The 13326-nt window shown below is 39.7% G+C and overlaps 1 protein-coding gene across 1 annotated transcript in view; it reads left to right on the top strand.

Moving 5' to 3' along the window:
- SNRNP70 (small nuclear ribonucleoprotein U1 subunit 70) overlaps nt 1–2925 on the top strand; it is a 45501-nt gene extending 42576 nt beyond the window's left edge. The window contains exons 9-10 of the mRNA XM_089671608.1: nt 359–446; nt 1870–2925. Coding sequence (XP_089527734.1) covers nt 359–446; nt 1870–2629 — 848 coding nt within the window. The 3' untranslated portion in view covers nt 2630–2925. The remainder of the gene's footprint in view (nt 1–358; nt 447–1869) is intronic.
- Nucleotides 2926–13326: the final 10401 nt, after the last annotated feature.

Genomic DNA, 13326 nt, shown 5'->3' with positions numbered 1-13326 from the left:
CTCCTGTTAAACCCTTTGCTGCCACACTCCTCCCTGGTTGTGCACCATGTACTCTGATCATTTTTAAAAAAATTTATGTTTTCATATTTTTGCGTGTAAAGAGTTATCACGAAAATAAACTGCCCTGAAGCAGAGATGTAGAAATTGGCTCTGGTCTGTACTGTGTATGCATGTGCTTGGACTGAAGTGGTTATGACAAAATGTAAAAAGCCTAGAATGAAGAAAAATTTAAATATGCAACTAGGAAATACATGGCGTGTAAAAAAAAAAAAGAAAATTTATCATCTGAATTCAGTTTTCACATTTACTGATTTTTAGATTTTTTTCTTTTTTTTTTTTTTTTTTTTTCCCTCTTAAGGCGGTGGTCTGGGAGGCACTAGACGCGGTGGAGCTGATGTCAACATACGGCATTCTGGTAGAGATGATACATCCCGATATGATGAAAGGTGAGTGTTCCCAATGCATTGTTGCATGTTTTATAGCAATTGTTAATCAGTGGTTCGCTTTGGTGCTGCTAATACAATGTACCCAAGTAGAGGTCACTTTTTCAAGCTTTGTCTTGCAGTCTGACTGGCCTGTCATTCCCTAAGGTTGTGGGGCTTATCTTTTACCCAAGCTGGGTTCTGCGACTACCCCATTGGGGAAAGGGAAATGGGTATGGCAGTAAACGGAGCATAGCAGTGGCTGGTTCATTTTGAACTTTTCTTGTTATGTTTGGCAGTGTCTATATAAGAGGGTAGGTCACCAGGGGGATGCTGGTGAACCCATTCAGTCCTCTTCTGCAGAATGTTCTGTCTGCAGTCTAAAATTTGAGAGGGCTAACTTGCTTTGTGACAACTGCACATCTCTGGCTAAGCTGTCTTTCTGCTACTGTTTTGAAACCTCTTGAGTTTTCAGCCATCTCTAATTCCAGCCAGCTGGAATTTTTCTCCTATAGTTTGAGGGCTTCATAACTTGCAAAAGTCAGCTCAGAGGCTTGTGAACGAATTGAATTAGACTAAGTGGTGTTAAACACAGGCGTTAATGCCTTTATTTGTCATACTTGTGTCAAATTCTGTACTTCAACTTAGTTTTCTTCCCATTTTGAACCTAAAGAATCTCATTGCCTTTGATATTTCCCAAAAGTTCAAAATGGCATCTGTTCAACCTGTTCTCTCTTCATAAGGGAAGGTTTTTGGCCTCTCTAGATAACAAGAATGCATATTTATACGTTCCCATATTTTTAGGTCACCAGCGATTTCTCCTCAATAAAGCAGAGGAAGCCATTACCACTTTGTGGTTTTTTTTTTCTTTGGCCTTTCCAGCACCCCAGACCTGCGGCTTTTAGTTGTGTGACGGGTTGGGATCAGTGCAGGGCTCCTCTGTGAACTCAGGCTATGATCAGCCTGAGCCCACACAGGAGCAGTGAAGAAACCGCATAGAATTCAGACAGGAATGACCCTGCATTCCTGTTCAAATCACATGCCATTCTTTGTAGTGCAGTTTTTTCCCATTAATTTTTTCTGGCTTCAGATATTGCACCACATAGTATAGGTTTCGGGTATTGGGAGCATTTTCACGAGTACTCATGAATATACTTGGTATCGATACCGATATCATGATCGGTGCATCCCTAATTGTCAACACCGCACACCCCAATGCACATAATACACTACCACATGTTGTGGTGCGTGCAAAGCAGGTGTATCAAATGTGCATTCCATTATTTCGCAATAGGCTGTTGTATGCTTGATCCTTTGTGGTAATAGCTACATGTGAAGCCCATCTTTCGTGAGTCTTTTGTTGTCTTAGGAATTATTTAGAACACTGATATTTATTTATTTATTTAATCTAAAATGTAATCTGAAATTCATTTGTGCAATTTATTAGGGACCGCGATCGAGAGAGAGAGAGAGACCGCCGAGATCGCAGCCGTGACCGAGACAAGGAGCGAGAGAGGAGGAGGAGCCGCTCCAGAGAGCGCAGGAGGAGATCCCGAAGCCGTGAAAAGGACGATAGGAAGCGTAGCAGAGAAAGGAGTAGAGACAAGGACAAGGATAAGGATAAGGACAAGGACAAGGATAAGGACAAAGATAAGGACAAGGACAAAGACAGAGACCGCAAGCGCAGGAGCCGCAGTAGAGACCGCAAGCGTGACAGGGACCGTGACAGGGAAAAGAAGGAAGAGCGAACAGAAGGGGAAGCTCCAGAAAATGCTGAGGTTAATCTTGAAGAAGTGCAAGTGGGTGATGGCGTCTTAGATGGAACAGAGGTCAAGCCAGAACCAGAAGAAAAGGGTAGGGACCGTGAAAGAGACCGGGAAAGGGATAAGGACAGGGATAAAGAGAGAGACCGGGATCGAGACAGGAGACGTAGCCATAGAGAGCGGGATAGGGATAAGGATAGAGATAGAGACAGAGATAGGAGGAGGGATCGAGACAGAGAGAGGGATCGAGATCACAAGCGGGATAGAGACCGGGGTGACCGCAGTGAAAAGCGAGAAGAGCGAGTTCCTGATAATGGTTTAATTCAAGAACCTCCCGCAGAAGAGACCAGTCAAGACATGTACTTAGACCAAGAATCCATGCAGTCTGGAGACGGATATTTATCCACAGAAAATGGTTATGTTATGGAGCCTCCTATGGAGTGACCCATCTGAGAAAAACGTCTTCATTTGAACTCTTCTTCCGTAGTTACGCTTCTTTGCGTGTATCTAAGAGCCACATCCACGTAAATGTTTCACTTGTGCATATGACTTGGGATTTCCCATCCGTAATTAACTATGAAGTTGAGAAGCAATTAAGCTGTACAACAGTTGCATTTTTGTTTCCTCGTAGGTGGGTATGTTTTACAAATTGTGATGGTCATCACCTAACTTGTGTAAAATTGCTTACGTTATTTTATTTCCTTTTTTATGGCCTTTCAAATAAAACCATTTTAATGTTACTCATGATTTTTGTGTTTTTGGTTGGTAGGGCAATTAAAGGACATTTCATCCAAATTTATATTAAAATGATTCTAAATCCCGCCAGTGTGCCCCGAGCACACTAGCAGTCACTGATTTACATTGAAAATTTTGAAAATTATTTAATGTTGGATTAACCACTTGACCTCCAGAGGATTTAACCCCCCCCCCCCCCCTTTCTGACCAGGCCATTTTTTTCCGATATGGCACTGCATTATGTTAACTGATGATTGGTCATGCAACGCTGCACCCAAATTAAATTTGTGTTTTTTTTCCCACAAATAAAGCTTTCTTTTAGTGGTATTTGATCACCTGTGCATTTTTATTTTTTGAGCTATAAACCAAAAAAGTCAACAATTTTGGGGGGGAAAAGTCACATCAATATTTTTGACTTTTTTGCTATAAAACATATCCAGTAAAATCAAATTTCATCATAAATTTAGGCCAAACTGTATTGTACATGCTTTTGCAAAAAAAAAATAAAAATCCCAATACATATATGAAAGTTATAGCGTCTACAAATGGTGCCGTATATATATTGGAATTTATTAGTAATGGCGGTGATCAGCGACTCATAGCGGGACTGTGGCAGGCATTCTGACACGGGGGGGGTTGGGGACTGACTAACTGCCACTGACATTCCTACTGACACTAATACAGTGATCAGTTCTAACAAAAGCACTAACTGTCACTGAGCAGATAGGGGTTAATATATGGGGCGATCAAAAGGTTAACTGTGCTGTTTTACTGTTTTGTCTGTGTATGCTTTACTGTGTAAGCCTGCTGCTTTCTATTGCTCTGCTATGCAGAGCAATACAAAGTAGCATGCTGGAGCTGACGGGAGAGATCTGTATTGTTTACATACAGACCTCTCCTCTGTCTCTGTTCCTTGGGTGCCAGCGGGGAATCTCTGGACAGGACCCAGTGATTGACAGCTTAAGCTGCCAATGGTGGTGCGGTCAGGGCGGCACGTGCGCCCCCTGCCTGGATATACAAAATCACATGTGTATATATACATTATTTTGTGCAGCCCTGTAGCAGTAGTTCTGCTATAGGGCGGTCGGGAATCCGTTAACGCTTGTTTATTTTTGTTTTTACTTAAAATGTGGCAGTCAATGTAATTTTTTTTTTCCCTCTCGGCAGCATGGCCAGGTCAGGGATGGGGCTAAGCTGCAGCGGGTCAATGTCCTACTACGTTGCCTTTTGCTTTTTCAGCCCCCCCCAGGCTGTGAAAAGTGGATTGACACTGTCAAGGATTTGATCTGCCCTGAGGCATTGGTAGTTCGATCAAATCCTTGATTGACAGTTCCTGTCTGCTTTACAGAATCTTTTGCTGGCTATCGCTGTGCTCCTGGTCTGTATGGACTGTGATTATTCAGCTCCTGATCAACTAAGAATGCTCTATAATGTTGATATTCAAATGCTGGTTCTAACAGCAGTTAGCCAGGAAACAGCTTTTCAACATCCAGCTCGCGTTAGAGTATTCTTAGCTGAGCAAGACCTGATTGATCATAGACCAGATTCTTATCACAGGAAGATTATAATCACTGTAAAAACCTGAATACTGAGCATGGTGACAGTCAATCCCTTGGGGCGGATCAAATCCTTGACTGTCAATTCTCTGTACAATGCCTGGGCGGAGTACCAGAAAAAGCTGAGGTGACATCACAGAGCATGTGACCCGCCCCATCCCAGCTGTACAAAAAGGTATTTCACATTAAACTGCACACAGCTTACTTACATTGAAGTAGGGTAGCATGCACAGTGTGTGTGGCAATGGTGCAAAGGCTCTTGTGAGCCTGCAGATTATTCCACACACTTGGTTACTGCACCAGTAAACTTTCTAAATTTTTTTTTTTTTTTTATTAGCAAAACATAGGGCACAGGCACATTATACTAATTATTAGGAAGGAGTTTTTATCTTACTCTTTACTGCCAGTTCACACATATGCGGATTGGATGCGGTTTGAACTGCATCCAAATCCGCATGATGTGAAAAAACATTGCTTCCTATGGTGCCTGTTCAGATATGATTGATGCACAGACGGTGTGGATTCAGTGCGGTTGAAAAAGTCATGTATGATTTCTGAGCAGTGCCTTCAGGTGCAGATTACAGGCTATTGACTTCTATGGGAACTGTTTCTAAAGCCAAATGTGTGAACAGGATAAAATCCTGAGCTAATCCTGTCCTGAACCTGATGTAAACCTGACATGAACCGCTGAACTACTGTAGGAATTAGCTGTGAAACCTGAGCTTCTGTCCGCACCACACGTGTGTTAGTCAGCTCTCAAGCTTTGGTTGACGGCTGACACAGTGGATCATTTTCAGAAATCCTGGCTTTATCCAACTGTGGTTTGCATTTTGTACGTTGAATTCATTTTACATGATAGAGGATCCAGCAGAAGTGAGTTTCTGTATATATGGGGTAAAACTGAACAAATTACTTTTGGGGGAAATATCACCAGTTGAGATTAGCCTGTTAAGGTAATTACCTAAATTGTATTTGGGTTTTCCTATTAAAAAAACTGCCCTTCGGAGATATCAGCAAGTTTCTAAAAGCGCTACCTTTTAACTTTAAAGTGAAACTCTCCACAAGTTCACAAATGCCACCAGCTTCTAGTGGACAAGCACTGCAGTGCTCCACAGCATTTGTGTGTATGTGCACAAAATGTAGCTTGCTAAAACTGCTTCAAGGGTTAGTTGTGACATAGTGATCCAGGAAGCAGCAGGGCCAAGCCTAGGCCTAAAACTCAGTGCAGGAAATTTCACCAAACAAAGAAATATGGTAAATAAAAATGTAAAACCTTTTTTTGCATTTGTGGCAGAAGGGATGAAAAAAAAGTTAGGTCAGTTTAGTTAACCACTTCAACACAGGGCACTTTTTACCCCCTTCCTGCCCAGGCCAATTTTTGGCTTGCAGCACTGTCGCACTTCTGAAGTTTTTCTTCATTTCTGTTATAAAATTTTGAAATAAATTTAGGCCAGAATGTATACTGCTACATTTCTTTGAAAATAACCAAAATCAGTGTATATTATTTAGTCTGTAGGAAAGTTAGAGTCCACAATCTATTGTATATATCTGAAAATCGATCAATTCTGGTGTACTGATGGTATATCTTATTTCTTGGCACCAAATATGTCAGGGAGGTACAGATAGCCCCTCCAAATTACCCCTTTTTGGAAAGTATATAGTCTGAGGTATTTGATAAGAGGTGGCATGGAGAGGTGTTTTTTTTTTTTCTTTTTTTTTGTAATTTTGTGGAAAATGAAGAAATTAAAACTAAATCTTTTTTTTTTTAAATACGGTCGCCAGAGTTATATAGACCAGATTAATTAAATTCATTGCGATAAGTACTTTATAAATACTGTATAATAATAAGTAAAAAAAAAAAAAAATACTGATCACTTCCCAAGAGTAGTACAAAGTTACTTTGGTCACAGTGTGTGTGTTTTTTTTTTTTTTGTTTTTGTTTTTTTTAAATTTTTTCACATGACAAAAAGACTTCAAAAAATTCTTCATGCTTCTTGCCCAATACCTCAGACTGTCTACTCTCCAAAAAGGGGTAAATTGGGGGATATCTGTACCACCATGACATTTTTGGGGTCAAGAAAAGAGATCATTATGTCCACCCGGATCGATGAACGTCCTGCCTGGCCATCATTTTACTATATAAATATACAGCGCAAATTTAGATCATTAATCAGTATAATAAATCATATAAAATAAGTGCATAAATTATTCGTGTTTCCCCTTAATATTAAACAAAAACGCCCAAAAGTCCATGTGCTGAAGACATAATTGAATTGTAGAAGTAAAAATGCAAATAAAAATAAAAGTGCCAACTTCTTTTCTTCAGAAAATACTTTCACCTTCCACCAGTGCACACACCAACATCGAATACACTCACCAGAACTTGGTGAGTAAAAGACCTTTAAGGAATTTTTAGGGATCCTAAACCCTCTTTGGTGCCACGCTAGGGAAAATCTTCACCCTCCGAATAGACTCCACCATCCAACCAAAAGAAAAAAACTCACATAGCATAATATTGTCACACAATAGTAACTTTTACCAAATGGAGATTAAGGCCACTCACATGTTAAACACTTGCTAAAGGCATGTTTATTATGTATAACAGGCTTCAGTTCCAGCAGATATACAAACTTTTCTTTCCAGGACTCTCACATCCACAATGGAACAAAGACAGAACTCCTCTTAGACCAAACAGTGAACCAAGATGGCTGCTGGAACGCACCGCTCAGCGTGCGTTCCACTCACCGGAAATGACGTCAGGCGCATGGAGTGTGGACCGGAATGCGTCAACGCGTTTCGCCCCTCCCATAGGGCGTTATCAAGACCTTTTTACTATAGGCCGGGCAAGGGTTAAACTTTAAGCTTGATATGCATACAGTGACTTGTAGAAATTGGAGTGCTAATATTTCCTTCTTCCACACCTGCAGTGCATACTATTTTGTGTGGAGGAATATTGGGAGAGTGCTCTATAAATGAAAATTTTTTTAACCACTTGCTATCCACCCTATAGTAGAAGCACTTCTACAGGGCAGCACGGCTGCGCAAAATCACATGTGTACGTGATTTGCATTTCCATATTGGAGGCTGGGGATGTCGATCACCGGGTCCCGTTCGGCACTCGGTGATCGGCAAAGCTGACGGGGAGAGACCTGTTGGTAAACAACACAGGTCTCTCCAGTCAGCATGGATGTGCTGCCTTGAATCTATCTGCACAGCAGAGCAATACAAAGCAGCATTTCTTCCAAGTAAAACACACACACTGTTAACCCTTTGATCGCCCAAGATGTTAAACCCTTCGTGCCCAGTGTCAGCGCGTTTTATTAGCATTGATCGTTGTATTAGTGTCACTGGGGATGTCAGTAGCAGTTAGTTCCCACCCAGTGGCAGAATGCCCCCCGCAGTCCCGCTATAAGTCGCTGATCGACGCTATTACTAGTATAAAATAAAAATTCCAGGATATATACCGCCATTTGTATACGCTATAACTTTCACGTAAACCAATTAATATACAATTATTGGGACTTTTTATATAGGAAAGACATAGCAGAATACATTTTGGCATAAATTTTATGAAGACATTTGATTTTTTTTTTATTGGACGTTTTATAGCAAAGTTTTTTTTTTTTTTTTTTTTTTTTTTTTTCCAAAATTCAGGTTTTTGTTTGTAGCACAAAAAATAAAAAATGCAGAGGTGATCAAATAGCACAGAAAGCTCTATATGTGGGGAAAAAAATACATGCATTTCATTTGTGTACAGCGTTGTATGACCACGCAATTGTCAAAGTAAGGCAGTGCCGTATTCCAATAAATTACCTGGTCAGGAAGGGGGGGGTAAATCCTCTGGAGGGCAAGTGGTGAACTAGTTCCAGACTTTGGGTGTGCTATACATGCTCAAAAAAAGTCATCATTGTACACAGGACATATGTAGCATTTTCAGTCTCTGCCCTACTGCCAGGACCCTCCCACTTCACAGCGATTCTCGACTCTGATTAAAGTGGAATTCCATTCAAATACTAATGAAGCCCATACCTACTTGCACCCCCATTCTATGTTTATTCTATCCTGTGAGAGCAAAGATATGTATACTTGCCTAGTCTGAGGCTGCTCTGGTCCAGTCACATGATCAGGTCACCATAACAAGCCCGTGGCGTGGATGAGGTCACCACATAGGCTATGCATCCTCTTGCCAGGAAATCCCCAAATCTCTGCAGCCGTTGCTAGGAAATCTCTTCACTGGAGAGATCGTGTGACTAAACCAGATCACCCTCGGCATAGGCAAGTATAGACTTCTCGCCTTTACAGAGTAGTTAGAATTGATTTAGGATGGGAATAGGTTTAGGCTTAGTATTTGACTATATTTCCAATTTAAGCACTTAACCTCCAGGCCTCTATCTGACACTTGTTTACATGTAAACTATATTTTTTGCTAGAAAATTAGAACCCCCAAACTTTTTTTATATATATAGCAGAAGCCCTAACTAATAAAATGGTGGGTTTTGAAATTCACGTCACACGATATTTGCACAGTGGATTTTCAAATGCAATTTAAAAAAAAAAAAAAAACCTTTTTTAATGCAAACGCCCCTCTCCCACAATACAGTGAGTATAGAAAAGAGTCACTCTTTTAAAATCACATTTTGTTGCTTTGCAACCTGAAATGAAGACAGTGTTTTGTTTTATCCAGCTGTATTTACTTTTACCATCCAAGTGAAGGTTATAAGACCAAAAAAAATTCAAAAACAGAATCGCTGAGTTGGAAAAAGGATCACCCCCTTGTGTCAGTATTTTGTTGAACCACCATTTGCTTTAATTACAGCCCTTTAGTCAGTTTGTGATATGCCACTACTAACATTGCACGTTTAGACTTTGCAATATTTGTCCACTCTTTGCAGAACTGCTCAAGTTCAGTTACCCAGTTAAGCTCTGCCCTATAACAGGTTTACTGCTACAGGGCGGTCTCCCTGTGCAAAATCATGTATATAAACTTGATCTGTGCTTCCGCCATGTTTGCGGGAGCCCACCGACCTGGTGGTGCTGTGATTTGATGCAGCATTGATCAGTCAGCAGATTCAGGCCAGTGATGTTCGACCTGGATCTGCTGAGTGATCAGTGCCCTATGACAGATTTTCCTGTGCCTGTGTTTACATTACACAGGCACAAGAAAAGAGAAAAAAGAGGCCGGACAATAAGTATGGTAAAAATAATGGATTTTTTGGGCACAGTAAGAGACCACAAAAAATACATACAACCATTTAACGAGTCATATACTCTCTATAAGACTCATATTACAAACATAGCCCCAAAAAGGGGGCCAGAAAAAGGACATAAATAATTACAAAGTGCAAGGGAGGCACTTTTTTATTTATGTCCTTTTTCTGGCCCCCTTTTTGGGGCTGTTTGTAATATGAGTCTTATAAAAGAGTCACATACTCTGTCAAATGGTTGTATGTATCTTATTGTGTGGTCTTACGGTGCCCAAAAAATCCATTTTAGCTGTACTTATTGTCCGGCTTCTTTTTACTTGTTTTCATTAGGATGTTGCACTGGGAGACTTTTTTGGTAGTTTAGGAACAGGAAATGATGCAATCTTCTCTCCCTGGAGCACATTCCATTCCAGAGAGAAGAAAGCAGATACATGTGAGCCAAAGCACTACACTGAGACAGTAAAAGCACTGATGCGTCACATTTAACCCCCTGATCACCAGTGTACAATTATTTTTTTTTTATTACTGATTACTGTATTAGTGTCACAGGTGACTTCAGATAGTATTAGTGTCCCATATAGCATCAGATTGCCTGCCACTACATCAGTCATGACATTTAACCCTTTGATTGCCAGGAACATGCTCACATACACAATAAACCTCCACTGCTAGTATAGTGTCTGAACAGATTAGTATCTTTGATCAGATCAGCACTATACCAGCGTTCACAATAGTATAGTGTCCCCAAAAACACAGCGTTAGCAGGATCAGGCCTGGAACCTGCCACTTAACCCCTCCTTTCTCCCCCAGCAAGTGCAATGTCAGTAGATCACTGTCACTTGATACATTGCACACAAAACTGCAGGGTTAGCAAAATCAGACCTGATCTCTGCTAGCACTAGCAGGTACATTTTTTTTGTAGCGGTTCAAGCAGTCCATGACAGCCAGGGGCTCTTTTTTCCCATGAGATGCACAAGGTATCTATAAAGTTAGTGGCCAAAATGTCCGACAGGTACTCTAGTGAAGAGGCCTACAAGATTCTGAGCATGTCAGATGAGAGCGAACTGGAAGCCTCATTGACAGAATCAGGCTTAGAATACAAACCTGTAGACAGCAGCGACACCCTGACAGATAGCTCAGACAATGGAGTAGAGGTCCCTGCTAAGGTAAAGCATATCTGACCCCATTCCCAGGTTACCGGTTCACACTGATGCATTGCACACAAAACCGCAGTGTTCGCAGAGTCAGGCCTAATCCTTTAACGTCTATTCCTCTCCAATGTTGATCAATTTTATCAATACCATAAAAAGTCAGTAAACTAGGATCACAAGAAGATTTTTTTTCTGGTACAAAAACACTTTTCTTCAACAGTGTAAGGGTGTAGCTATCGGAGCTAAATATGCCCCTAGTGTTGCCTGTTCTGGTGATGGCTAAATGGGAAGAGGAATGTATGATAGATGGCCAGAGATGGCACTATATAGGAGGTACATTGATGACATTATTATTGTTTGGAAAGGTACCCAGGATGAACTTGAGGTTTTCTCCAAGGTTATTAATAATAATAATTATGGTTTAAAATTTGCAATGACTAGTGACTCAAATCTAGTAGATTTTTTTGGACCTCACTTTATTTAAGTTTGAAGGTCAAATTTATACAAATCTTTTTTCAAAGATATTGACAGGAATAGCTAAATAACCGGTCTCGAGCTGCCACCACCCTAGGTGGCTTTATAGTACTCCTAGGAGCAAATTCACCCAAATTAGAAGAAATTATGATAGACACACAGATTTCATAGCACAAACCGATACACTGATGAGGAGGTTCCTAGAGAAAGGATATAATAGTTCATTTTTGGAGAAAGAAAGAAACCACATCTTACCTTAGAGAGTCTTTTTTTAAGAAAAACAAGAATTACAGTAAGGTAAATGAAGAAGTTATGTTTATTACAGATTTCAATGCCCAATATAAAGACATAGAACAGATTTTCAAAAAATACTGGCCTATTCTATTGAGAGATGAAATATTAAAGAATATCATTCCCAATAGACCTAAATTTGTCTACAGGAGAAATAAATCATTAAGAACAAGATTTATGCATAATATCATTGATCCACCAAAATCTATCAGCCTTTTTCCAGGGTTGGAAGGCTTTTATTACTGTAAGAAATGTAAGGTTTGTAAAAATACCTCGAAAAATAGGAACAGGACAATAAAGAATTTTGTTTAGACTTCCACTAAAAAGGAATATAAGATCAAATCATTGATATCATGTGACTCTACACACATGGTTTATGTGTTGGAGTGTCCTTGCCATTTTCAATACGTGGGAAGAACAATTAGGTAATTGAAAACTAGAATAGGAGAACATATTAACAATATAAAAAAAGGCTTTGATAAACATAGTGTTTCCAGACACTTTAAGTTACAACATAATTGTGATCCTAGTTTACTGACTTTTTATGGTATTGATAAAATTGATCAACATTGGAGAGGAATAGACATGTTAAAAGAGGTTTCCAAAAGAGAAACTCATTGGATTTATAATTTAAATACCTTGCAACCCCATGGATTAAATATTGACATTGATTTAAATTGTTTTCTCACAGATTTCTAGATGTATTTAATGCAGATGTAAATAACTTTTTGTGTCACTTATTGAATGTTGGCCATTCTAGATGGTACCCCGGCCTGAGTTGGTGGGGTATATGAGCTGACCATTATATTTGTGGCATAATATATATATATATATATATATTTTATATTCTTTTGATTATATATTTGGATAATCTGTGCATGTTTTGATGTACCAGAGGTTTGACAGGCTGTTGAGCCCCTCTTTCGGCACACATTTTTTATATATTTTTTTATTTATTTTTTATATTGTATGCTGAGAGGTAGGGTTCCACCTTAACATTTACTGGCCCTTTAAATAATAATTGGTTCTGATAGTGCCCAAATCGCGTACATAATGATTATTATATAAGTATATGTATTAGAATGGTTTGAAGTCGCTCTGAAATGATATTTGCATGTGCATTTTGCCAAAGTAATTTGCTCCCATATGTTTATCGTGTGGAGTATAAATTGCCTGTATGCGGTGACGTCACCCTTCTGCTTCGTAAAGACGTCAAGTGACAAAACGCGTAGGTTGGAGCCTCGGAGTGATGTCACCACCTTCTGTAAGCTGCCGGCGTCTACGGCTTTTGAAGAGGTTTTATGTGTTTTTGCGGTCTATGCTAGTGTCGGCTTATGGCACTTAAAAACTTGAGCTGCTTGAATAAAAGCTTTTAAATAGAAACCTGCTATACAGTATCACGCTATTTCCTGCTCTGTTCTCTTCTTTTGAGCTTATATGGTGTATGAAGATCTGTACATTATAGGAAATACCTTCTGTTGCCAGCCATCAGTCTGCAGACCATTGCTCCCAGAGCCAACACGCGATTTGCTAGTTTATAATTTTACTAGCAATTTGCTCTGGTGAGTTCATTCAATTCTATTGGTGATGGAGTCTTGCACAATTGGTGGTGGATTTTCAACATTATGAAGCTTTAGAATTGAAAGACATTAGAGACATTTCTTTAATCACTTATTGAATATTTTGTATTTTTTATGAATAGTTACACAATTTTTTTAGTTTTTGGTTTA

This window comes from Staurois parvus, unplaced genomic scaffold (genome assembly GCF_062004578.1).
Source record: "Staurois parvus isolate SC_StPar_1 unplaced genomic scaffold, SC_StPar_1.0 ptg000108l, whole genome shotgun sequence".
NCBI lineage: Eukaryota > Metazoa > Chordata > Amphibia > Anura > Ranidae > Staurois > Staurois parvus.
The sequence above is the reverse complement of the archived record's forward strand: the minus strand, read 5'-3'. Positions and strand labels throughout refer to the sequence as shown.